Genomic DNA, 25,458 nt, shown 5'->3' with positions numbered 1-25,458 from the left:
CTCTGCATTTACTACCCTCACTGTAGCTCAAAATCATATGCTGAGTAATGCTCCTGGGAGGGATATATTCTTTATTAATGAGAAGAAAGTTAAAGAAATCTTAACAGGTGTAACTAAAGACTGAACAAGATACGTACACATTAACAACTTCTTTCAGTAGGAAGACTTTACCTACAGTACCAGTTTGATTTAATTCAATGCCCATAAGGGTACTTTCCCCATGAGGAAAGAAGGAAAGACATATGGATAGAGCTTTAGTCAGAAACAGCCTTCCAAATGTAAATGTATGTAGTACTTTGCACATTAATTTCACTGGGGTACTAGGGATTCACTATCTTAAAGCATGACTGTTTTACAAACTCATGGTGCCACTACAGACTTGCTCTAGAAATAAATTTGATTCAGCATCTCCTGCCAACAGCAGGAACCTTAGTTTGCTTCAGTCCATACCGCCAAACCCCTAAAAGGACATTCAGGCTCCTCACCTGCCAGATAATGATGCCCTCCACGCTCTTGCTGCGTGCTCTCCTGGCAGAGCACAACCCACAGCAGTCACCAACAAGTTAAGCACAGTTACCTCCACTTGGGATACTGCCTGTTCTTAAGCCACAGCTATGAATGCAACCTAAATGCCTCCATGATCTCTCTGGAAGTATGCTGACTCAAATAAAAGTTAATATATCGAAAACTTTTCAGTAGTTTTCTTAATACTTCCTACCCTCCTCACTTAAGAAAACCCAAAGAAAGAAAGAAACCCTAGCAGCTGTTCAGTGCACGCAGTAAGACATCGATCTTCTAACTGCAAGAGTTTCTCCTCCAGTTTGTGAAAACTGAGGACAAGGTATTCTGACTTACTCAATCAAAGGGCTGTTATTGAAAGGGCTTTTTCTTGCTGTCATCTTGCTAAATTGATTATCCAACCTACTTATCCACCCGCTATTGATTACATACTCTAAACGGGAGAGAAAGAAGTCTGCTGTACACTTGATGTGCTAGCCAAAGCCGGCTAGATAGTCAGAAAAATACCATCTTGCTGTTAGGTCTTTTTTTTCCAGTTGGCACTTGATCAAAAATGTCCCCACCCAAACCTAGCCTTGTTTGTAGCACTACTGCATATGCCTGAGCACGGCCAGGTGTCCTTAGCGTGACCCGTGAGCACAACGGGACCCGCTGGTCACGAACGATCGTTTCTGCACCACGGGGGTCTGAGGAAAAGCACCATCCTCCACTATTCCAATCCCGACCAACACTGACGGCACCGCTGGGACGCTTTAACACAAATCCTGCCTCCTGCTCGTAGAGCAAACCGTGCCCTTGCCAGTGAGCTGCTGCAGAATGCGAGGCCTCCCCACGGAGGGTGGACCGGGAGGAAAGGGGCTCCATCCATGTCACCGGGCACTGCGTTCCGCAGAGATTGGTACCCCCGGCCTGGCAGGGTTGGCAAGGCACCCCACGGCCACACGGGCCTCTGTGTCCCCACTGCCCCCCTTTCCGCGGAGCACAAGGGCGCTGCAGCCACCCTGAGCTGGAGGGGCAGAGCGGGACGAGCCCGGCGGGCACGGCCGGCCCCGGGCGGGCTCCCCCCCACACCGCGGGTGGGCGTGCGGAGGTTGCGGTCCCGCAGGGCCCCGCAGGCACCACCCTGCCCCGTCCGGGCACATCGGCCCCTCCGCGGCTGCGGAGCGCAGCGCCTGGGGTCCTGCCCGGCGAGCGGGGAGATCCCGGGCAGCGCCCCCGGCCCCCCCGTCCCAACTCGCCTGGTTGGGGTCGGTGGCCCGGAAGACGTGGCAGGCCATGGGGGAGTCAGGGTTGTCGGGCTGCGCCTTGATCAGGTAGGCGAAGTAGGTGAGGTCGTGGCTGTTGTGGATGAAGCGGACGATGTGCTGCGCCTTGTGCTCGAAGATGAAGACGGCGGGCGCGGGGCTGGCGGGGCGGCCGGGGCCGGGGCTGGCGGGCACGCAGCGCAGCGTGGGCGAGCCCAGCAGCAGCAGCACCTCGCGGGCCGGCACCCCGCTGCCCGGGGCGCCGCCGGCCTCCTGCCGCTGGCCGCGGCGGCGGATCTCGGCCACCAGCCAGGGCAGCATGGGCAGCGTGGTCCGCCTGTCCAGGCACGACGAACCCACGTACCACAACCTGAAGCGCTTCTCCCCCGGCGGCACCGGCTGCGGCTCGGGCTCGGGCTCCAGGGGGTGGGAGAGCGGCTCGCCCTCCCCTCGTTTCTCCATGGCGGGTGTCGGGACGCAGGAACGCGGGGCTCCGCCGCCGCTCCCCCCGGCGCCAGGTGCAGCCGGCGGGGCCTGCGCTCTGCCGGGGCCGCCGCTAAACGCGCATCCCGCCGGGCACGTCCCCGCCGCCGCGCCGCCTCCTGCTTGCCCGCGCGGGGTCAGCCCGCGGGGCGGGGAAGGACGGCCGAGACACCCCACTCCTCCTCCTCCTCCTCAACGCTCCGGGCAGAGCGGCGGGGCTACGCCTCGAGTGGGCTCCGAGTCCTGAGCACCCCCGGCTCAGGGGCGGGACAGCCCCGCCGACCCGGGCCCCAAAGGGAAACACAACGTGCGCTCCGCTCCCGGCTCTGCTGAGTGCTGCCGGCCTCCCCGCGGCCGCAGCGTGGCCGGCCGCGAAGGGAGAGGCAGGAGGAGGAGATCCGCAAGGGGAGGAAGGTCGCCGAACGGCGGAGAGAAGGAGGTGGGGAGGCTGCTGGGCCCGCCCCGTTTGCAGAAGCTCCCAAGCGCTGTCTGGAGTTGGTTTTGATTCAGACGAGTCGGAGAGTCGCTGCGAAGTAGGCTCTCGGCAAGGAGCGGGGGCTCGGGGCACCTCCCGCCCGCGGCCGCCTCCCCCCCGAGAGGAGAATCAGCCGTACCGCGGCCGTGCTACGGCAGCCTTCCCCTGCACACTGCCGAGTCAAGAGTTTCATTACGGCTGATTTTAATTTTCCTTTTTTTTTTCTTTTTTTTTTTTCTTTTTTTTTTCCCCTAAGCTTGTGTTTGCTGTTTGAGCTTTTAATCGGGGGTGGGGGGGGTTCTTCGTTGCTGTCGCGGTAACACCTCTTGTCAATAACAAATCCGCCACATACTGTAGGTATGTTAGTAACTAGTCTCCACCTGAGAAAGTAGGTGGACAAAGCTTTGCCAGCCATACAGCATCCGTATCCTTTTGGTAATTGCCAATTGTAGCGACTGTCCCCCTGTTTAAACCTGTAGCAGCAGCGGCGGAAACTCCCAGCACACGTTGTTATGGCCACCGTTTTAACCCTGACTACAAATAAAAAATCTGTAGCTTGAGCTGAAGAGCTGCTCTGTGTAATTTGAGACGGCATGATTATTTGTGCAGAGAAGGGTCATGTAGCGCTCAGGTCACAGCCCACGGTAGTCTGAACTGACAAAAAGTGTCGCATTTGCGGTATTTTCATACTGTTACAAACCACTCTGCTCATTTCCTGAGCAAACAATTTCGCTCTTCTTTTTTTTTTTTTTTTTTTTTTTTTTTTTTTTCTCCCAGTTTAACCAGCTAGTTTAAGCGTTCTGGTTTATCGACTGTAATTTTCAATTTAATATTATTGTTTGGTAAGACCTCAAATACGTATTCTCTCATGGCATTCTACAAGCCTTAAGAGACATCCTACAATGTCCCTTAGGACAGGGAAGCTAATGGAAAAAGTCTTATGCAGGCTTAATATGTTCATATGAATATGAACCAGCTTTAATATGTGCTACAGTGGTACAAGTTAAAGCCAGACTGGACTTGCTTTCCCAAACTGTTTTCACACTTAATCATCTGAACTACATTACTGTAGAGTAGATGTTACAACAATTTTTAATTAGAAGAATAATGGCCAAATTTTGTGGATCACAAACCTGAAAAAATTCTTCTCCCTCACTGTGCGCAGTTAATATTAACCCTTCGGCTGAGAATGGTGTTTAAGATTTTGAGCAACAACATTGCAGAATGACAATTTGTGCGCCTCTTACCAGTGCACCTGGAAGAAGAGCTATTTGGTTTCTGGCAGCAGCACTAGCACTGGTTTAATGCTGCAGTGAGCTGCTCCTTTTCTGCCAGTTCAGTTCTGTGAGCCACCTCTAATTTAAATGACAGCACTTCTAGAGAGAGCGCTGTTGGCACAAAGGGAGCAGGAATGACTGCTCGGGGGGTGAAGAGAGCAGCAAGACTACTCACCCCTTTTGGGTATGCTTGGGTAGACGATTCATCTAGAGCGTGAAGCTCAGTTCAGTCACTTGAGCAAAAAGACCAATTTAACCTACCTGGGAACTGAACTAAACACTGGGCTTACCCTAGAACAGCGGCAAAACCCCCTCATACATTCTTCCGCAATTGTTTCAGGTGGAATAATCATTAAATTACTCCAATGAAGCAGCCTAAGGGGGAGGCTGCACAATACTGACTGAATAGCTGGAGCTGCTTACCAACACCATCTCTGGGACTACTAGATCCCTTTTGGTTTATGTTTGTATATGAACTACCAAAACCAGTCTGTGGACAGCCACCTAGGCTTTTAGGTGCTAAGGCAATACAAATATTTAATAATAATCAGGAAACTTGAAGATAATCATGCAAACACATTAAAATAGTAAAAAAAAAAAATCTTTTAAGCAATCACAGATGCCTTGAAGTTCTCGCACCATTCAAATGGAACAAGAAATCTTCACCTGAAGATGATACAGAGCTGTGTTTTCAGCTGATAAAGATGCAGTTCAATTACTGCAAATTATCAGGTAGAAACGAAATTCTAAAATGTGAAAAATGAATGTGAAAGTCTTCAATTGTCACCATTGTGCCTGTTTTGTAAAGCTATTTGGTTTATCCTTCTGTTGGGAGATTTGCATAATATGATATGAGATCTGGTTATTTTGACTTAATTTACTTTTATTACTGAATTCTTTATACAAATCCCTTAGAAGATGAAATTAATTTATATAAATGCTACCAACTAATATTTTAACTACCTTCAAAATCAAATTCTCAGATGTTAATCCAAAGTTTTCATGCTTTCTTCTCACTTTAGCTTTTTATGTCTCTATGAATCCATTCTTCATAGTAATCCCTTTTAGCTGTCCATTACTTTTATCCATTTACTTCATCATTTCTTATCCTTTAATCTGCCTAACACATTTTATCCCCCCATGTCATTAACAGCGTTTCAGTAGGAAGTCAGTCCTTTTGTTATATAACTTTTCTTTTTGAAGTTGGTCCCCTTTTCTCATTTCTTTTCAGTTTTAAGATTGCATGCACCTGTAAGTTAAAAATTCCAATTTCTCTCACAACAAGCACAGTACTCCTTTGCTCATGACATCTGGCATGCCTCTAATGTAATTTCTAGTGTTTAAACTATAATGATAACGAAAGTATCTTTAACTCTTTGCAAAATGTAGTTAGGAATTACCATAAAATATATAATCCTTATAGCTCAGTTAATGGGAATCAAAAACTTTGGGACAGAGAAGAAAGCAATTTTCCACAGCCCTTATCCACAGAGCTTTGAAAATACATCTGTTCTTGATGAAAGAGTTTCCCTTCAGATCATCCCAAACAGAAGTGTAAATGCAGTACCTATGCCAGCGACTTAACAGACAAAGCCCCTGGTGAGAAGCCACGCTTTTTTTTACTATTTTTTATTATTAGCATTAGTCATATGTTCTTGAAACAAACTATAAAACATGGAGGGAGCATTCTATTGGAAGATCTGAAGTACATGAAGTACTATGGGCAATAATTGCCATAGCATGTGTTGCAAGTGGAACCAACTACTGACCCAATCAGACATTTTGAATTGTTGATAACCCGCCATTGTTTTTTGTTCCAAACACAGACATTAGATACAAAACCTCTTAAAGTAAGGGATATTATTGAAGTGACCAAATACAGATAAAGTTAACTAAATGTGTCTCTGAACATTTTGGATTTGATATGCTTGTCAATGGAGTACTACAGGTAAAGGCTATTTTTCCAAATAAAACGGAGAATGTATTTTCTTTCTGTTTATTAGAGGAAGCATGTTTAGTTCTCTAAGACTATACCTTGATAATATAAGCTGTTTCGGCACATGGCACCACAGCAGCAATTCCATATATCATATCTGGGTCTTCAGTTCACTCGGTATTAAAGGATTTAGACCTGAAGAATGGTAAGCAACCACAGCTCTTGGTAACTTCTTAAGCAGCAAAGAAACCTTAGCATCTCACATGATCAGACTGTTAACTGCTAGTAATTATCCAGCCTCTTAAGCTTTCTAGCTACAATTTTAATTGAAGAAAAAATATTAAGTTATTAGAGAAGTTGTAGGCTTGACTTCACAGTCCCGTAATTTATGCATAACTTCAGTCACCTTGGACTATTATTTCAGTAATATGCCCTGAAGCTGGAATTGCTTCTGATTCAATTGCTTTTCTAAGAATGATCCCACTTAGCTGTCTGGGAATTCAAGGTCCATTTCTGTTGGAGTCTGAAACACATATAAAAAAGTTACACATTTCCATATTTGCATTAGTTTAAACTAGTCACATTTTATTTTACTTTCAGATCACCTTTTTTTTTCCAAATCTGAGATACAGGCATTTTTACTTTAAAAACCATTTAATTAATTTAAACTACCCAGTCTTATTTGAAGACTGTAATGAAATAACTTCTAGAAATACAATTGAAGCACTAGAAAGTTCAATAGACTGGGCATATTACCAGGGCTTTAAGCCTTAGCTGGTAGAGAAATTCTGGTGCCTTTTCTTTTAAAGCACATTAAAAAGCCTCACAAGAAATAATGGAAATCATATATTTTGCAGGATGTATAAAGACTACAATAGTTTAAAATGCAAAGCCAAAATTGTAAGACATGTTGGTCTTGCAGAGATATGTCTCTGCAGAAGACAATTGCTGCAATTTGTAAATAATAAAAATTATGAAAAATTAATCTGGTAAGAGGTGGGTTAGTTTTAGTGTTTTCTTCTTAAATGGCACTAATCCTTTTTGATCAAAATGACAGACTGAATTTTTTCTGCCAGTAAGACCCACTCCAAAACAGATTTAGGGGAACTGGAATGAGCCAAGTTCATAAGAGAATAATCCCTAGCTAGAAATTTTATAAACATCACTACAACATAAAGCAACCTGGCAAATTTTATGTCTGTGTTCAGTGTATTGTTATTAAATTTAATTTAGCATTGATTAAGAGAGACAATTCATTAAATTATTATATTTCTCTTCAAAGAGAAATTTGACTGGGGAAAGATTCTTAAGCCATTTTTTCATATCACAGGCATCCATGAAACTTTCTAGCACAGCAGACTTTTAATCCAGTGATTAAACAAGAACACATTTTATTTAAAACTAAGTTTTAATCTGGAGTCCTGTGTGATCACAGCACCTTTCCATGTAAAAGCATTTGAAATTTGTTGGGGTTTTTGGTTTTGTGTTTTTTTAAATAGGGCCTCTGCCCCTCCAAACTGCAACACATCAGCTTACTAGAATCCCTGTTGTTGAGGTAATACAGAGTTTGGTGACTGTCAGCAGCTCAGATCAGCTGCAAAGTCAGTTACTGCAGGAGATAGAGCAACTTCTGCAACAAGAACTTCTATATTCCCAAAATTTCTTTTATAAAAAGGAGACATTTACTTCATACTTGGAACACAAGCCCTGTGAGGAACAGCTGAGGGAGATGGGGCTGTTTAGCCTGGAGAAAAGGAGACTCAGAGGTGACCTTATCCCTCTCTACAACTTCCTGAAAGGTGGGTGTAGTCAGGTGGGGGTCAGTCTCTTTCTCCAGACAACAACTGACACAAGGAGAGGACAGTCTCAGGCTGTGCCAAGGGAAATATAGACTGGATATTAGGAAAAAGTGTTTTATGGACAGAGTTATAAGGTATAGGAATGGTGTATCCAGGGAGGTGGTGGAGTCACCATCCCTGGATGTGTTTAAAAAAAGACTGGATGTGTTACTCGGTGCTGTGGTCCAGTTGAGGTGTTAAGGGTGGGTTGGACTCGGTGATCTTGAAGGTCTCTTCCAACCTCGTCATTCTGTGATTCGCTACTATTCACCAGCCACTGCAGTAACAGTAACAATACAAATAAGAGAAAAAAAATGAGGAAGAAGAGATGAAGTACTGCAACTGCTAGAGTCTACTTCTCTCCCTAACAGTGCCTGCTACATCTCCCTCATTTGTGATTTGGAAGGGATCCTGGTCCACTCCAATTCTCTAGCAGTGGAAACTAAGATAGAATTTCTTATCATTGCCAAAGCCAAAAGGAACATATTGATATTATTTCACAAATTCATTATTAGAAAGGATTAACCAGGCTAGAAAGGTTAGCAAATCTGGAGTAGAGTGCAGAAATAACACGAAAGGATGCTTTGGAAGGCAAGAGTACTTCAAAGGGCACAAATTATGTCACTTCAAGAGGAAAATGCAAATACCATTATGACTTAAAGTGTACCACTATTGAAGTGTTATTGCAGCTTTTCCACTTTGTACTGTATGTGTGGTAAAAGATGGTACAGCTTAGCATGAACAGGGCACTGTAGACCCAATACAATGCTAAGAATGGTGCCAGTGTAGCTGCTAACGTTAAAAAAAAAGAACAGATGGGAACTCCTTAATCCTCTTTCTCCTCGTCCTTGACTCTCTCCTAGGTAAATCGACATCTGTTGTCTTGATTCTGTTGACTGCTGAGTATCTCTCATCTCCCCACATTCCCAACTGCGAGCAGCAGCGTGGCACAGCACACCAGTGATTCATGCCAGACATGCACTTAACATTCCTCATTTTAAATGTAAACTCCAGTACCATTCTCAAGCTTCATGTCCGGTTGCAGCATCCAGGACTTCCCTGCTCAGAAGCATCACTGGGAAGGAAGCCAGTCTTGTTTTAATTTGGGCAAGCTCTCAGATGAATATCTTTTTACAAACACCTGTAAACTTCTGAATACTCAGCAGCAATGACATTCATGGGGAACAGAAAAATTCTTTTCAGCTTCAATAATACAAAGGACATCTGAATAAGACTTTTCAGACGCAGAAGAAATCCACAGGGGAATTAAGCACCCAGATCACTTTTAGCAGCAGAGAAGCATATTCCTAAATGTGGCATAAAGACACCGATAACTACACTGCGTAAGAGAATATGGAAGGAGAATTTTAGAGTAGTCAAATGGCATGAAAATCTTGGATAGAGAAATGAAAATGCTTTTTCTTTGATCAAGACACAGATGTAGAAAAATCTCCTTGAGATGTATAAACAGGGAAAGGAGTAAAATAAGAATAGGCCCCAAATGCAATATGATACTATTTGAAGAGCAAGTCATAATGCAGAATTAGTATAGCTAGTATAATTAAGTTACTGATTTAAACTGCTGCAAATATGCGGTGTATGGTATGTATTCTGTTATCATTAAAATGCTGAGTGTTGTTTATGTAACTGGAAATCTTTGTGCTCATCTTGATCAAAAGAGAAGTTAGTTTGTTTCCCTACAACGTGAGAAGTGGGATGGAAGTTATGGTGACATGAATTCGTAGTTCCAGATTCAAGCTACAGAGGGGAAGAAACCAGAGGTCCTCATTCCATAGCTAGACATGCTGTCAAAGGATTGCTGTAAGTCAACACTGTATGTGGCAGTGCCACCTGGTGACCGATGCTGGAACCAAGTCCCCTGGAATTATTATCTAGCACAGAGATTTATTGTATGAAATAATAAATCTTCCATAGTTTTCCAAAGCTCATTATGTGAAGTGCAAAACTGACATTGACACTTCCAATTTATATTAATGTAACAATATTTGTAATGTAAACACTGACAGAATATTTGGAAACTATAGTATTTACACATATCAAACAGAAAGGGTTCTCAAAGTAGGACAGCTTAGTGATTAGCCATAGCAGGTAAATGCAGTTTAGGCAAGAGAAAACACAGAAATATTAAAATATTATAATTATTATTATAATTATATTATATAAAATATTAAAATTAGCTTTCCTTCATGGAGAAGATCAGCAATCTCAGCTTCTTTACTTCCTCAGTGACACAAAGTCATACATAATTAAGAGACATAACCCAGTAACTCAACTAAATGCCAGGTAATTTTTTCACCTTCTCTCAGAAAAGCTTTGGAAACAAGAATCAGGATGTCTTTCCAAGCACCCAGGACTGGGTATGAGGAATGCTGATCATCATCCTTCTGATTCGTGGGCTGGTTTTGGCTGGGGATTAATTCCTTTTCTTGACAGAAGCTAATAGAGGGCTGGTTTAGGTTTGTGCTGAAAACATTGTTAATAATAGAGATTTTTTTGTTGTTGTTGTTGCTGAGCAAAGCCAAGGCTTTTTCTGCTTCTCACACCACCCCTCCAGTGAGGGTGCTGGGGGTGCACAAATAGTTAGGAGGGGACAGTTGGGACAGCTGGTCCCAACTGACCCAAGGGATATCCAATACCATATGACGTCATGCTCAGTATATAAAGTGTGGAGTGGGGGGAAGGAGGAACAGTTGGAGTGATGGTGTTTGTCTTCCCAAGTAACCATTAGGCAGGGAGGCCCTGCTTCCCTGGGGATGGCTGAACACCTGCCTGTCCTTGGCAAGAGGGGAATGAATTCCTTGGTTTGCTTTGCTTGCCTGTGCAGCTTCTGCTTCACCTATTGAACTATCTTTATCTCAAGCCATGAGTTTTCTCACTTTTACCCTTCAGATTCCCCCTGTTGTCCCTCAGAAGGGGGACAGAGCAAGCAGCTGTGTGGTGCTTGGTTGTCAGCTGGGGTTAAACCACAGCACCTCATACACTAAAGAGCCAAGAGCAGATCTGTATGAGTGTGGACACTGCTGTACAATAAAAGCAAAAGTAAAGGAAGTATTTGGCCAAAATCTCACAGTGACAAGCAAATCCAGTAATGGCTGGAATGGCTGAGCCTCAGGAAGGAAGCACTGCAACAGCATACCATGCAAGCTGAGGTCAAGGCACTCAGGTCAGGTACTGACCTGCAACAATCCAGCTTCCTAATGAAGCAAATGCCCAGCAAGTTATCAGCCCAACCAACGGGTATGTAACCTTACTAAAAATCTGTCTGGGGAAGGAGGTCTACCATGATCAACCACAGAATCCTGGACAGGAAGAGGCTGCTCAGTTTTAAGTATTTTCACCCCCTCACCCCAGTCCCCAGCCATTAGTAGAGGTTCTTCAGAGATACAGTATTTTTTTTTCTCCGCAGGAGGATCAAATGACAAGACACGTTTTTGTGTTATTCCAGTACCTGCAAGGTCTTAACAGAACCACCCTGCATGCCTCTGCAAAGGAGTGGAAATTACTCTCATTATACCTACAGCCAAGAAGGTAATAAAACATTCAAACAGGGCAAACCGGAAAAAGAAACATTCTTCTCCCAATTTATCACCTCTCTGCCTTTATTTTTAATTCATTCAAGGCAATGTGTTTTCAAGTGTTCAAACAGAGTGCAAAGGCTTAAAAGGGGGAAGGTAAAAAATAAAGGCGGTGGGTTTACAATGAACAAGAAGGTTAAAGAAAGGCAGTACAATTTTATGGAAGCAGAAACAGAGACATGCTTTTACTTGGCCAAAGCGTGCAGAAGCTGAATATATAAAACACTAGTGCACAGATTACTTCAGCCATTTTTGTGCACTCCTTCTGTGGAGCTTTCTAAAAAATAGCTTTCTGCAAGTGGGCTGGTGTGTCTGAAATTAATGGGAAAAAAAAAAGTCATGTGACAAAGACAAGTCATAGCTAGGACATTCTTTCATTATTCCGTCCCCTGAATTTGTTGACTGTGCAAGACCCCACCCCCCCTTCCTTCCTCCTGGTCTGTTCTAGGCAAATGTAGAAAAAACTAAAACGTTTACTTGTCTCCTAAATACAGTTAAGGAAAGAATATCACTTGAATGTAATTTCCTGCAACATTTCATTAATCTCATATGTCCTCTGTCTTTTCCTGCTTCAGTACAAGATTTTGTCTAGCTTCAAGTAATTGATACAAAGAGTCCTTGCAGCCTGCAGTTATCCATTAACTCCATGGTACCCCATCAAAGAGAAAGACTGCGTATGTCTGAACTTCATCCTAATTTAATAAGGAAAGAAATTTAGTCATTGTCTAGTTCTGAACTTTACTCACTCCAGTATTTACAAGATAGACTTCCATGCAGTAGGCTTAAAACAAAACACAGATCAGCTTTGTCTTTATTACCTACATGTTTAATGACTGTATGTGGACTTAGAAAAATATTCATGTTATACAATTTCTATTAATCAACAATTAGAATTAGGAACACACAAGTACTCCCAATTCCCTTTAAAAAGATCTGGCTTCTGCACATATAGACAAACAAATCACCAGCTTGTTTGGACATATTAGTATTGCTACCCTTAAAACTGTTACGTTTTTTGTTTGGTTTCCTTTAAATAAAATACTGAATTCTTCCATTACTCAGTAGAGGAATTCCTGCTGATAGCGATCAGGATCGTTTTAAAACATTTCAATACATTTCAAAAGTTTGAGTACATAGCCAACTTTAAATCATAACTCCTCTGAAAATTCTCATGATGGTAATTTGGTATAGTATACATGTCCAAGCATCTTCCAGCAGAATTACAACATGCTGAAGTTCAGGGACATTTAAAAAAATATTCATCAATACTTCTAGAATATCTGACTTGACAAAATAAAAGTCTTTACAAAGGCTGACAACTTTCTTCTCTTGCTGACAGAGCAAGTAAAAATGCTAGCTGGGAGTTTCCTCATTACCTTCCAACATCTACTGAATTGTTAAGACATCATTAATTAAATCTTTTCCATGCAGTTCCAATGAAGGCACAAGTATTTCCAACTATATGAAGAATTTATGTCCATCAGAACACATAGGAAGTAATTTATAAGGCTCCAGCTTTACAAAAAACAAGACAACCTTATTTTTTTCTGTAACTCTTGCATTTATGTAAAACAATTATTTCATTAGGCCAAAGCATGACAATGTTTTCCAGTTATAGCAGCCTTACACTCCAACTTCTGCAAATTAAAAAACAACAACAAAAAATATCAGCTGCTCACACCACTTTTCCATACACATTTGTTTGCTCTATGTTCAGCCCTGAGCCCTTGCAGACAGACAAGGGAAGAGGCAAATGGTAAGTGTGCTCCCAAAAAGATTTTGTGACACTGAATCAGGAGGGTCCCAGATGAGACCAATCTGCTCTTCCCAGCCACAAAGCAAACACCTCAGACTTCAACCAGTATAAGGAATCATCCAGATCCATGGTCACGGCCAAAAACTTTTGTCAAAGCCAACACTCTTTCACTCATTTGGGCTTCTAATCAATTCCAAGTACTGTTTTTATGCATCATGCATAATGCCTAAAATAGGGGCATTCCTGAAAGGATTGTTTGCATACGCACAATGTGCTGCAGTTTATTTTCACAGCATAGAAAGGCAGGCATAACCTGTGTCAATGACTTTCAGCCAGCTCTTAAAAATGTTAAATTAAAAACCAGATTTGAGTTAGAAAGGTAGAGTAGATGTCAGCATTTTAAGTGGGCCTGAAATCATTTGAGGATCTGCCCCAGCAAAGCTGGTACTCAGTCTCTATCAGCCTGAAGTTGAAGCAGAAACTTCAATCTGCTTATCAGTGTGAATTATCTCTCTTTAGATTTACTTGTTCTATTACACCACTAGCACAGTATTGCGTTTATTACATTCCACAGTATTTGCAGTGTGTTCTGTTTTATAGAAAATTCAAGGAAAAAAAAATAAGAGGAGAGCATACAAGCACATTGGATTTATCACTCCCCTTTAGAAATACCCCCATTCTTCAACATCAAAGTCAAAATTTTGTTGGTTAGGACACCTTCTTAGGGCAAGCATGCAGAACACAGGCCAGAGGCTTCCTGTTACAATGCAACACACAAAAAAATCTTTTAGTGTGGTCCTTTCTCTGATGTGCTTGCCTACCTCTCCAGTCTGAATTTTCAAGTTTACTCTTGACTTTCCTAGTTCAGAGGTTGAAGTGAGGTAACTACATCAATATTTAAATTTAATTAGAAAGAAGACTGCTGACCAAAACTTCAAGCAGAATGCTACAGATTAACAATGGATGAAATGAAAAAGCAGAAACCCATTAAAATCCCTTTGAATTAATTTGCCTTTCTGCCTTCATGTAAAATTAGCCTCTGGGCTTCATTTGAGAGTATTTTGGGTCTCTGGAAAAATTTAATGCATTAATTCAGTCTTTATAAGCCCAGGTGGTGGGAAATAAATATCTGAAATAAACAAGCTGTTAGGACAAGCACATTCTCCAGTTATGAAAAGACTGGAAGCCAGATCTGCAAATAGCTGCAATCAGCTACCTGACAATGCCATTCTTCAAGAGTCATATTCTCTTTATATGTAATACTACTGTTGAGTCCAAGCCCATCCTAATTTTACAGACAAAAATATTAACGTGGTATTTACACTTCTCTCAGTATCTTCCCCGTCAACATTTTCAGTTGTCTTTCTGCAGTACAGAGTTTAGTGTGTAGTTTCTTACTCGTGGGTATTAGAAGTCTACAGAGATGCTTCTCCATACACACCCTGATCTTTTGTCTACCAGGATGAGCAAAGCTGGACACATTTTCACAAACACTGCAGAGCTGACTTCAAGTAATCAAAAGCGAAGAAATCTTCACAGCAATGCAAGGGTGATGCTGATCAATTCCTGTCAAGATGACAAGGATACATACCTTGCTGAACAATGATACTTTATTCCTTGTGCAGAATGGAAAGTTTACTTGATCTTCCTCCAATACGTCACTGGAAATAAAAGTTCACTTCAAACTGTTTCAAGAACAGATGCCATTTCCTTGAACTGTCTGAAGAAGTTCTAAAAAGCAAGAATTAAGACAAATTTCAGTTGCTTTAAGAAAAGCTCAAACTGCAGTTCAAACTAGCATGTTAGACAAAAAACACTGTCCATGTATCTCACTACCAACGTACAGCTTGAATTGAAAGTTTCTGCTTTTCTTTTTATGGGCTGTCTGGCATTTGAAGACATTAATTACGAAATGTACAAAGGTGATGCCTCAATAGCATGGGCTTGCCTATTAATAGAAAAAGATGCTACAAAAGAAAAAGAATGCCATAAAACAAAAAAAAACAAAGCACCAAAAAACCACAAACCCTTTCTCACACAAATGTTTCTACTCCTAGGTGAAATAATCCAGACTTCTCAAGTGTAGTATTCATTTCCTAAAGTAGCTGAACAACAAATTATTAAATAGGCTTCCACCAAAATAAATGTATTTCACAACAAAGGATTCAGAATATCCTTCTCAAATTTCTGCCAATCAAATTCCAAGGATCTATTTAAGTTTGTATGATACGCTAGGTGATGTATTGACCCTTTAAACAGGAACGACAGTGCAAGGGCCAAGTTTATGCAAAATTACATAAATAACATAAATTACATAAATTCATAGCAATTAAGAGTCAGTGATGATAAAGCAGACTGATCTCCATTCTTAATCATTAGCAATTATTAGGCTTAAGCCAAGTTTTAGATTTTGAGGCTGGGGAACAGTTCTGTAGATCAAAAACATTCTATGCATTTTTAATATGGCAGAATGATAGCTGGTAAGCTCTGAAAGATTTTATGTCTTTGGCTGTTAGTTAATTTGAAAGAGAAATGATCAATTGCTGTTAAATTAACATTTTCAGCTATGTGATGTAGAACTAAATACTATGAAATAAGTATTTAGCTTCTGTGTTTTAAATAGTTATTTAATGCTTCATGTTTGCATGACTGTACGAGTAAACAAGCAGCACAAACATATGCATCAGGGTATACAGCTGACCCTCACAACAATGGCACTGTTGTTTATAGAAAACTGAACATTCAAGTAGCACTCACTACAGACCTTGAACTGTGGGATTGTCATTTCAAAAGACTTGTCTGTTATTTGTCCTGAAGGGTCTGCCACTGTCAGCGTCACTGTGACATACGGGTACTTCAGAGACCTGCAGGTATCAGAGCTCATGGCCACTCCCAGTTTCCATTTCATATCTACAAACTACAGAGATGAAAATCATTAGAAATACTGTCAAAGAGAGAGATCTACCCCCACCATTGCTATTCACTTGGAGAGATAGTGCACAGACAATGCTGGACATCTAGAGATCTTATCCAAATGGAAAACAAACATAAGCATTCAAGTATTATTGTGAATGCAAATCATCTGCCCTTCCCTTTAACGGTGAATAAGTAAGTAATTTATTAATTGATTTCACTTTATCTGTACTCCTTATTCAAGTACAATCAACAGTCAAATAAACTCTTCTTAAAATTCTAGTAAGAGAAGGTTAAGCCACAGAATTCACCCAGCTTGTATATCATGCATGGGTTTTTTTATCATGTTTTCTTTTGTTTAGAAGTTCTAAATCAAAACCAAAGTTTATAAGTCTAAACCAAATAATTTATAATAGCAACAGAGAAAAATCATGGCATTTCATGATTTCATGCGATTTACTGCATTTTAGATAAATCAAAATACATAAGAGATACACCTTAGACAAGTAAGATATAATTTTTAGCCCTTTGTGAAGCACGGCCTTTAGAAGTTTATATCAAGCCTCAGAAAAAGATCTCCTTTCCTAATTCTATACTCTTTTAAACTGCTGTCAGAAAAAAAAAAATGTAAGCAGATTGCTGTTTTTTCAAGCAAAAAGGGAATGCTGGAGATTGACAGAAAGTGTCTTTAAAAATGATGTTGAAATTTAAGGGAGACAAAGAATAAGCAGTCAAGTCAAGCACTTTAAAGTTAACACCTTTAAAGAACAATTTAAACTTAAAACAGATTTACATAATAAGCCAATACAATAGCCTGCCAGACTGTCTGCCATTCATCTCCCCATTCATCTTCACTACAAAACTTGAATTTTTAAAAAGGTACAAAATGTGACTTCATCATCCAAACAGTAACATTAGAAAACTGTTCAGCATGTATACAACCTTTATTGTATATGCTGCTTTATCTGGGTAGCTATTTGGCAACATGTAAATGTACACACAGGTAGGAAAGCTTTCAGCAGCCTATCTACCACTGCCTGCCTGACAACACAATACAACACACACAGTGAGACACTGACATTTCTAAAATGTTCATCATTAGCTCAGCTGCTTTGTCCTTTAGTTACCTGCCCCACTGTGGCCATATTTCCTGCATCTTCTGACACAGCAATGGCTTTGCCCTGCTCGTTCCACACATGACGAATAACTTGAACTGCATGTTTTGGCAGCGTGCTGACGCCACTGCCCAAGGTGGTGACGAGCTCTTCTGTAGAGAGGTTGTTTCTGGCTGCTGTGCTATAATAGATACATCCAGAGATCACTGCATCAAGTTCACTTTCCACCAATTTAATACAGTTCCTCATTTCACCCCAAAGAGACAGCTTTTATTTCTACTTTATGTGTACTTTTAAACAATTCAGCAGCCCATGATTTACTTTTTTCCCAGAACGTTACTGATCTTTTGCATCCATGCGCAAAAAACAACATGACCTTAATATGTCTTAATATGCAGAGCCACAGCTTTGCTGGGCTCACACAACATCAAACCAAAAATAATCACAGCCTCCGAGTGCTGTAGCAACTGCAAGAAGTCAGTGAGGGGTGAGTTGGTAGAGCAGTTAAACAGTATCATTACTTTGGAAACAATGAAATTTAATTAAACACTCAGCAGGTGGAATTGAAGTACCACCAAAAGTAAAGACTTCTAGGTCACCGTATAATGGGTACTAGCAGGAATGCCATAAACCCTTCAACTGAAGAGGCAGCAAGTCTAAAGAAAAATTGCCACTTGATTTCCTCTACAGTAACAAGTAAACAAAAAATCCTACTCTGTTCATGCATGTTGCTAAAGAGGCATTAATACAAAAGAAAGTGAGTTGGTCCTCCAAGTAGCATAGCCAAATATAACTGCAGATATTCTATTTCATAGGTAGAAAAGTAGTATTTTAAATTTCTACTAGTATATTTTCCTGAATTGTATTAATGTTACATAAAATGTTTAGATACGAGATAGTAAAAGAATGAGCAAGATCTTGAAAATTTTATCTTTCTAAAAATAGAAAAATTTATCAACTGAAAATACTTCCTAAAAACTCAACTCATGGCAGAATGCAATATTATAAGCTCTGTACCCTTCAAAATGGCACCAGTGCTGATTTCTGATTTCTAAGAAACAAGAAGTTCTTAAAACACATTTTTTCCAGGCAAAGGCCCAGCTGAGCTAGCTTTGAAAATGAGTTTAACTTCCTCTCTCTTGCCACTAGTTCTAGAGCTTGCAGACAGCATCTTGGAAGAATTTCCTCTTTTTATTTTTTTAATTACAAAAAGTGATACTATATATTAAGTAACCACACTTTTTAACGATGCAAACTAAACCCGGGTGTTCTTTTCTGTGTACTGAGACTTATAAACTTTTGCCCTTTTCCCAAATCAGTTCAGCTTATACCCACATTTGATATAACTTTTCAATACCACCATTAAGTTGTGATGGAAGGAAAAAAGACATGGTGCAGAGTAAATTATTTTGTGCTTACCTAAACAGAAATGAAAGAGTATTAGCTATTTTTGCCAGGTCACCAATATTAATGTCAACCCCCGATGTTTGAATTCTCTAGAAATAGAATGTTCAAACAATTACAAATAATAAACTACACATTAGTAAAAGTATCTTTGTTTATGTACACACACATAAGAAACTCCACATTGAGTTGGGAGTTCTGTCCTTAACAGCAGATACAGCTACTACTCTTGCTTAAAAGGGCTTTGTGGCAACTTACCTGACACAATTCAGCTGTATTTATACCTGGGATCTTATGGTTCAGATGTTGAATTATTTGTTCACACTGTGAAAAAAAAAAAAACCATGTTTGAAGACATTGTTGATACAAAAATGGACAAAAAGAGGGAAGAGTGCAGAGTAATGAATGAAGTAATTGAAATGACTGATTTTAAAATTCCATCAAACCCAAGGAAAGAAAATAAACCAAATCAAGACTTTAGTTTCTACCTTACTATTGCTAATTAATACACCAGTTTTGTATTAACTGTTCGAGCACATACTACAGTAAGCAAGCCAAATTTTTTAGACAAGTTACCTTGATATATCATTTAAATTATATTAAAAACATACATTTACAAGTCTTCTGTGATAAAAAAACCATAAATTTAAATCAAACCCATTGCTCTTAGCAGGACTTACCTGTTTTATGAGTCAAGTCAAGCTACCGTATACCTGACGCCCCCTTTGCATTCCACAAAACCCAAAAGAGCTGAAATAAAAAGGCTTCCTGGAGTGCCAGAAACACTTCCCCATCCCATTTATAGCCCTACTTACCAGCTCTGCAAAAAAGTCTTGAGGTATTAAACGAATCTTTTCTGCTGCACCACCACCATCTGAAAAACAGTAGAGCCATTAGAAGCAAATACCTAAATAAAGTGTTAGGGTAATAAACTTAATCTTTCTCTGAAAAATGCCTAGGCCATCATACACGCATGCATTTGCCTTCATTTAAGGCAATTAATTTTAACCTACGGGTACCTAAAGAGAGCCCCCGGCTGCCCGAGCCCCGCACTCCCTCACCCCAGCTCCCCCCCGCCCTCACCCAGCGCCCCCAGCGCCCGCGCGAGCGCTCCCGCAGAGCCGGCGGCCATAGCGCCGCGCGCCCGCCGAGCCCCAGCTTCCGCCACACAGCGCTCGCCGCGCTGATTGGCTCCGAGCGCCCTCAGAGCGAGGCGGAGGCAGCGGGGCCGCGCTGATTGGCTGCGGCGCGCGGAGCACGCGCTGCTCCCGCCTCGCTGCTGCTGCTCCCGCCCTCACGGAGCGGAATGCGGGACAGGCCTCGGCGGGGTTGGGAGGCGCAACAAGTTGTTTGTTGAGATTGGTTTGCTGAGATTGGTTTGCTGACACGGTTTTCTTGGTGCTGGTAGTCAAAGGCGCAGGTATGCAAATCATAGAACCATGGAATGTTAAGAGGTTGGAAGCGGCCCTAGAGATGATCCAGCCCCAATCCCCTGTCATGGGCAGGGACACCTCCCACTACACCAGGCTGTCTCATCCAACCTGATCTCGTGCACTTCATAGATGGGACATCCACAAACTCTCTGGGAAACGCATTCCAGTGCCTCAACACCTTCGCATTTCTTCCTAATATCTAACCTGAATTTCCCCACATTCAGTTCGTACACACCCATTCTCCGTGTCACTACATCTCCTGACAACGAGTCTCTCTCCAGCCTCTCCACATATTGACCTCTCTATAGAGGTCCCCTTTCAACTGGAAGGTTGCCATGAGGTTTCCACGTGACCTTTTATTCTCCGGGCTGAACAGCTCCAGTTTCCTCAGCCTGTCTTCACAGGGGAGCCGATGCCCGTTCTGTGTGCACACCCCACTTAGGGTAGCTTGGTACTGAACGCTTTTTATACCTACATAACCTGAATCATAACCTTTTATACAATGCAATGGCTAGTAAATGGTTAACTAGTTGCTTAATGCTGAATAGACAAAAAAAAAAACCTCACCAGGTGGGTAGCTCTAGAGGCAAATAAGTATAGTACTAATGAAAAATTGGCAAGTGCAGATCCAGTTAGCCACAAAACAAAGAATTTAGGCCTGTTAAGACCAGACAGATCAAGGAACACTGTAACTGCGCATGCTTACAAGATGAAGTTGAAAACTTCAGATGCAAAGATGACCTTGGAAGCCTTCATCAAAGACTCCCAACTACCCCTGAATTGGGGAGATTGCAAGCGCAGTGCAAAAGAACTATCTAATAACCATAAGATCATATTATGTAAATCAGTTCTGGTGCCTATGTGATGATGTTGTGGTGACATAGTGATGCTAAACAATTCTTACTGTATAAAGGTACCACAGCACTTGACAAGGGTGGGAGACTTAGGTGGACAAATCCTTCTCACCACCAGCACTGCAATAAACAAATACCTGCTGTATAGACAGTGGTCTATGAGGATTTATTTCCAGCCTATCTTGCAGGTATCAGAATCAATAATATATTTCAGGAAAATACTAATCATTATGGAGCATGGTGTGTAAAAACAAGGCTTTATACATTTATGACCAGTCTGATCTTGGTCTCTCCTTTCTAAAGTATCTAATTAAGCGTGCAAATGATTTTGAGTAGTCTATGTTTTACGACCTCATGGTTGCCTAAAGGTGTGCAATGTGTGAGTCACTGAGATCTGTCTCAGATGCTGAGGATTTAATAATCTCTTTGTTCTTAGTTTACCTAACTCATACATACTTTGTTATCTAGAGAACTTCACATATTATTTTATATACAATTTCATTAAGTTTCCCAGTAGTGCCCTTAGAACTATAACTCATATTCATTATGGTACTCTTCTTTCTTACTTTCTATCTCCAGCATGTGGAGATGGGAGGTGAAGTTTAATATCTTGGTGGTTAGGTAATTACAAAATCATTTGGTGAAATTTTAAAATATTTTGGATCTATTTTCATCGGCATATAAATATGGATTAATTTTTTAAAAATTTGGAACAGAAGGTAAAATAGTGAAATATGAATGGATTTTGGCTTGTCTGCCTATCCACAGAGTTAAAATGTGCATCTTTAGAAAATTCTACCTTCTGGAAGTGATTTCCATGAAATTTTTCACAGCAGAGAATGCAGATGCATGTTAAGATGGTGATCTGATATTACAGGCCCATCTTTTAGCTAGAGAAGGACCAAGAACTTCATATGAGAAGATGTTGTATAGAAATTAGAAGAGAAATGTCATGAGCTACAAGTAGAGATGCTACAGTATTGTTGATAGGCCAAAGCAGAAGCTTCAGGCATAGGCATGCAGCATTACCATAGTCCTGCTAAGTGATAACTGAAATAAGAGCATCATTAGGTAATTTACTTCATTTACTACATTTAACATTTACAGAATGGGATATAATTTGCATCAAAACCCTCTAAAGTTCTTCAAAAATCTCTTCAGGCCCACAGGAGAAAGCACATCTTAGCTGGGTTCTTCCAATGCCTGGGCTCTGATCTGGCTGGTATCCCCAACACTCTGCCCTTTTTAGCCTCCTGGCACTTGGATACTCCCGGTTACCACAGTGCCTGGAGACACCATCTGCTCCTCATCCTGCACTCCTTCCTCCTCTCACTCCGATTCACCTGCAAGCTGGGAAAGTTCCCAGCTTTCCTGCCCCTTCTCTGCGCACACCAGATGTAGATTCATGCTCAAGCACCTGTTTCCCATTGTCCCTGGTCTTTCTGCTCACATGCTGGGCAGCCTGGGAGGCCCAGTTCACAGACTTCTAGAAAAACCTTGTCCAAATAGATGCTTCTGAAAGCCCAAGGCCCTGTGCAAATGCTGCAAGGGGCTGTGTAGGTCATCTGCAGCTGTAGATAGTGGTGAGTAGCAGCATTTGGGGACAGCTGGGGCTGAGAAATCATGGAATCAATTAGGTTGGAAAAGACCTCTGAAATCGTCAGGACCAACCTATGATGGAACATCCAATGTCAACTACACCATGGCATTCAGTGTCATGTCCAGTCTCTCCTTAAATGCTTCCAGGGATGGTGACTCCACCACCTCCATGGACAGACCATTCCAATATCCAATCACTCTTTCTGTGAAGAAATTCCTCCTAATGTCCAAACCAAACCTCCCCTGGCACAGCTTATAACTATGCCATCTGTCACTGGTTACTTGGGAGAAGAGGCTGGCCCCAACCTGGCTACAATCTCTGTCCAAATAGTTGTAGAGAGTGTTAAGTTCTCCCTTTTTTTCCCAAGTTAAACAACCCCGGCTCCCTCAATTGTGCCTCACAGGATGCGCTCTCGAGACCCTTCACCATCTGTTTTGCCCTTCTCCAGGGCTTGCTCCAGCACCTCAATGTCCCTCCTGAAGTGCAGATTCCAGAATGGACACGGTACCAGAAGTGTGGCCTCACCAATGCCATGATGTGTTCCTTTATTTGTAGCCTTTCTGAAGTAACTTCAAAGATGGTGTAATGCTAAATCCAAATAATCTAATCTAATTAATATTAATCTTAATCCTAAATCTGGTATGTGTACATATATAAAATGTAATCACACTGTATATGCTATGTATGTATTAGACTGCGCTTCATCTTAGCCAAAAGGCCAAAAAATTGCACGTTTAATGGTCCAGAGATGGGAAGTACGATGGGATTTGAAGCTACAGAAAATAAATGATGTTTTTAATCGTGTTTAACACATCTAGCAGTTCTTTTCAGCAGGATATATGGGGACCTTACCACCCAAGTCCTTACTGCTACACTGAGTCTTCTCAGGCAAGATGAAGCCAGGGAGCAGGCACCGATCTTTTTCTCTCTGGCAATCAGTGCCAGGACCTGAGGGAGTGCCCTGAAGTTGTTTAGATAACAGAAAAAGGTTCTTCACCCAGAGGGTGGCTGGGCACTGGAACAGGCTCCCCAGGGATATGGTCACAGCACCAGCCTGACCGAGTTCAAGAATCCTGCGGACAATACTCTCAGGCACATGGTGTGTCTCTTGGGGACGTCCTGTGCAGGACGGGGAACTGCACTCCATGATCCCTATGGGTCCCTTCCAACTCAGAAAATTCTGTGATTTTGGGGGTAATTTACTGCCACTGCTGCTCAGCAGTTCCTCTGACTCCCTTTGTCCCGCCTCGTACGGCGGCCTGCCCCGTTCCCCGCGGGCGTATTTCCCTGAACGCTGCCCATGTCTCCCCGCCGCGGTTCAGCTTAGCTGCTGGAGGCCGCTTCGGAGGGGCCGGGCTGCCGAAGCGCTTGGCGGGCGCTCCCCGCACCCCGCGGCTCCCGCCGGGATCGGCTCCAGCCCCAGCCGTGCCCCCAGACCGCCCGGCCGCGCCCCCCGGCGGCTGCGGCGCGCCCCGCAGGCCCTGGCGGCGGCGCGGGAGAGGAACCACCCGTTGCCCCGCTGGGAGAGTCCATTGCCGGGGGAGCCAAGAGGGCGGGGAGTTGGCAATCTCCCGTGCATCGCAGCCCGGAGCAGTCCGGGGACGGACCGCGACCACCGCCGGACGCGCGGCCTCGGCCGTCTGTGCGGAGCGGCTTGGCGGTGCGGGCGGGCGCCGGGCGGATGAGCCCTCCTTCGTCCGCCCCCCCTGTGAGGCGCGGCGCGGTGACGCGGCCCCCGGTCAGGGCTGAGGCGCGGCGGCACCGTGAGGCGCTGTCAGAGCCGCGCTGAGAGCGTTCGCCCAGCTCCGCACCGGGATCCGCTGCCACTGCCATGGAGCCTCATCGCTGGCTGCCGCTGGAGGCCAACCCCGACGTGAGTGCCCGGCCTGGGCGGTAGGGCGCTGCCGTGGGGGGCTGCCCGCCCGACAGGCTGCCTGCTGTGGGGTGAGCGGGAGGGTGGCGGAGGGGACAGGGCAGAGGGCTCCGGGCCGCGCAGGAGCACATCGCCTCTTAAGGGGTGGCTGGTAGTGACAGGGGTGGAGAGGGATGGAGTAAGGTCTTATCCTGTGGATCTGACTTGGTCTTAACTCCTTTCTGTTTTCTGCTTTCTTTTCAGGTCACGAATCAGGTAAGAAGGTTTTATTTGAGGTAACCTTTAGTCTTTGCAGTTATGGGCCCGTCTCCTCTCGTTTTCCTCTAGTAAAGGCTCCTTGTCCAAGGAGAGTGCCCCCTTCCTCCCCCACGCTTGTCTGCGTTCAGTCTTCTCATGTCGGACCGTATGTGAACCTCTCCCGTAAAGATACTATATGAAGGAAAAACGAACAGTAAAAAGAGAATAGCTGTGGTCTGGCTATTACTGTAATGAAATCTCTGATGTTTTTCAAGGTGGGTTTTAATTCATTAATTAGCGATTAAGACATTAATTTGTATGTAACATGTGACAAGTGTGGACCTGTACTTGATGGCTTTGGGCACATGTATGGATCTGTTTGCATCACTGTGTTGTAGTCTCGTTCTTCTTTGGATGACCATAAAAAATAATGTAATTTTACCATATTTGCACGTTGCTGCTTATTCATGACAATACGTGCATGATTGGTTGTTGCTGTTTTTGTTAGCATGGTAGAACCCACGCTAGAGAAAGGAAGCTTGTTCTAGTACACAAAACAATGCTCCCACTAAATAAGCTCTGGCTGAAAGGAAATCACACATACTCTAACCCCATATCATGTTCCCAGTGACAGTTTTGAGCATAGCGTTAATGGTCAGTTGTTGATTTTAGCAGGCCTGTTGATAATGTTAACGATTGTGCTTAAGCCAAAGGGCTCTGAAACTTCCAGCAGCAAAATTGTATTCTTAAAACTATATTGTTGAAATATTTTGGAAACTGGGAATTTCTGTGTATGAAGAATGTTTTTTTGTTGTTGTGGTTATTGTAATATACAAACAACATCTGCAGGAGAGTGAAGGGTTATTTGATGCTGGGTCATTATGTGCTTTATAGTTTTCTAGGGC

At 42.7% G+C, this 25,458-nt stretch overlaps 3 protein-coding genes and 1 long non-coding RNA gene across 10 annotated transcripts in view; 2 read left to right on the top strand and 2 right to left on the bottom strand.

Moving 5' to 3' along the window:
• TBC1D4 (TBC1 domain family member 4) overlaps nucleotides 1–2,920 on the bottom strand; it is a 95,928-nt gene extending 93,008 nt beyond the window's left edge. For 2 of the 3 annotated variants that reach the window (XM_058829943.1, XM_058829944.1), the window contains exon 1: nucleotides 1,758–2,920. In XM_058829943.1, coding sequence (XP_058685926.1) covers nucleotides 1,758–2,225 — 468 coding nt within the window. In that variant the 5' untranslated portion in view covers nucleotides 2,226–2,920. The remainder of the gene's footprint in view (nucleotides 1–1,757) is intronic. The other variant, XM_058829945.1, reaches the window with a different exon arrangement.
• On the top strand, nucleotides 1,767–12,903 carry LOC131574968 (uncharacterized). Its single transcript, XR_009276643.1, has 2 exons — nucleotides 1,767–1,832; nucleotides 11,200–12,903. It is a non-coding gene; the product is annotated as an uncharacterized LOC131574968 (long non-coding RNA).
• Nucleotides 4,858–19,730, bottom strand: COMMD6 (COMM domain containing 6). 5 transcript variants are annotated; one of them, XR_009276642.1, is made up of 9 exons: nucleotides 19,640–19,730; nucleotides 19,372–19,430; nucleotides 18,815–18,880; nucleotides 18,572–18,648; nucleotides 17,165–17,333; nucleotides 15,889–16,041; nucleotides 14,716–14,855; nucleotides 6,033–6,129; nucleotides 4,858–5,247 (listed from the first exon to the last, which is right to left on the bottom strand). XR_009276642.1 is itself a non-coding variant. In XM_058829946.1 (7 exons), exons 1-7 carry the CDS (start codon nucleotides 19,686–19,688, stop codon nucleotides 14,805–14,807), a joined length of 624 nt encoding a protein of 207 aa, XP_058685929.1. In that variant the 5' UTR covers nucleotides 19,689–19,730; the 3' UTR covers nucleotides 12,179–14,804. The 5 variants fall into 5 exon arrangements, 1 of the variants encoding a protein (XP_058685929.1); XR_009276639.1 differs by lacking the exon at nucleotides 4,858–5,247 and having other exon boundaries at nucleotides 5,974–6,129; XR_009276641.1 differs by lacking the exons at nucleotides 4,858–5,247; nucleotides 6,033–6,129 and adding an exon at nucleotides 6,478–8,049.
• Nucleotides 19,731–24,147: 4,417 nt separating this feature from the next.
• The window catches only part of UCHL3 (ubiquitin C-terminal hydrolase L3), a 41,921-nt gene continuing 40,610 nt past the window's right edge, over nucleotides 24,148–25,458 (top strand). The window contains exons 1-2 of the mRNA XM_058828401.1: nucleotides 24,148–24,316; nucleotides 24,560–24,571. Of these exons, the coding sequence (XP_058684384.1) occupies nucleotides 24,275–24,316; nucleotides 24,560–24,571 (54 nt within the window). The 5' untranslated portion in view covers nucleotides 24,148–24,274. The remainder of the gene's footprint in view (nucleotides 24,317–24,559; nucleotides 24,572–25,458) is intronic.

Source organism: Poecile atricapillus, chromosome 1, assembly GCF_030490865.1.
Source record: "Poecile atricapillus isolate bPoeAtr1 chromosome 1, bPoeAtr1.hap1, whole genome shotgun sequence".
Classification (NCBI taxonomy): Eukaryota; Metazoa; Chordata; class Aves; order Passeriformes; family Paridae; genus Poecile; species Poecile atricapillus.
The sequence above is the reverse complement of the archived record's forward strand: the minus strand, read 5'-3'. Positions and strand labels throughout refer to the sequence as shown.

Bases quoted from the DNA above. Each gene is read 5' to 3' on its own strand.
- COMMD6 (XM_058829946.1), bottom strand. From the start codon at position 19,688: ATGGCCGCCGGCTCTGCGGGAGCGCTCGCGCGGGCGCTGGGGGCGCTG. The intron at 19,431-19,639 runs GTGAGGGCGGGG...ACTGTTTTTCAG, and splicing joins GCGGGCGCTGGGGGCGCTGG to ATGGTGGTGGTGCAGCAGAA. The intron at 18,881-19,371 runs GTAAGTAGGGCT...TTTTTTTCACAG, and splicing joins AAGACTTTTTTGCAGAGCTG to TGTGAACAAATAATTCAACA.